Below are 964 nucleotides of genomic sequence, written 5' to 3'. Positions count from 1 at the left end.
GGTGTCGTCAAGACAAAAGGTTGGTATGTATATACCTATTGCCTAACCTGGAATATGGCCCTACAAATATAAACGGGACACTGAAAAGGAAGTATACGTTTGATTTTAAATGTTTAACGGATCATTATTTGCGTTGCAACTTATAACGATATGAGATTAGCCCTGAGGCTGGCTCCTGAGTCCTGGGTCCTGGGCTCCTGGCTGCAGCTATTATTTATGTAAATTGTAAAATAAATGCATATATATATAGTCAATGAGCTTTTTTTATAATAATAGCATTTATATAATTTAGCTAAAAATTTTGCGAGTTTTAAGTATTCTACTGGACTATATCTCACGCGTTCCACAAGATCCAAGACACTTTGAGAGCCGTCATAGTACATGATGGGTTATCTGATCTCTTGTGTGCATGCTTGACCACCGCCGTGGTTACCCACTTTTATAGTAGCTATACCGACATTCTTTTCATTAGTGCTGGGGGCACAAGTTGTTTCGCGCAGTCAGCTCAATGAGTGGAGGGTATGGCCGTTAAATCACACCAGAACACAACAAGTTATAATATATTCGCCTACACAGGGAATGGCAGCAACACACACACAGGCCTTCAGCCTTCACATAACATTGATAGCAAACCACCCAGAGGCTTCATGAGTCCCCGATTAGCGCGCGCAAAGCGCAATATGGAGGCTAATCTCACCATATTTAAGGAGGTATATTATACAATGTTATCCCGTTATTATTTCTGCCACAGAGTGAAGACCACACGTCGAAATATGACATCCGCATCAGACCGCTCGTGAGCTATTTTGCATAGAATGTCTGTATGTATATGGGCGTGTTGCATGTGGAGTTAAATTCGCAATAATTACATTTTTTACTATGTGCTGCTTCATATGTATCTATATACGTAAAAGAAACACGCATACCTTTACATGGGTATATGAATAATATATTTACTAGTATT

General features: G+C 39.5%; 1 protein-coding gene across 1 annotated transcript; it reads left to right on the top strand.

The window, feature by feature from the left end:
- Positions 1 to 521: 521 nt before the first annotated feature.
- Positions 522 to 814, top strand: SARC_09331 (hypothetical protein; the record flags this gene model as incomplete). The annotated part of the gene is made up of 2 exons (XM_014296656.1): positions 522 to 710; positions 752 to 814. The coding sequence occupies 2 exons, from the start codon at positions 522 to 524 to the stop codon at positions 812 to 814; spliced, it is 252 nt and encodes an 83-aa protein (XP_014152131.1).
- Positions 815 to 964: the final 150 nt, after the last annotated feature.

This window comes from Sphaeroforma arctica (genome assembly GCF_001186125.1).
Source record: "Sphaeroforma arctica JP610 unplaced genomic scaffold supercont1.937, whole genome shotgun sequence".
NCBI classification, from domain to species: Eukaryota; class Ichthyosporea; order Ichthyophonida; genus Sphaeroforma; species Sphaeroforma arctica.
Note: the sequence above shows the minus strand (reverse complement) of the source record. Positions and strands in the feature narration are given on the sequence as shown.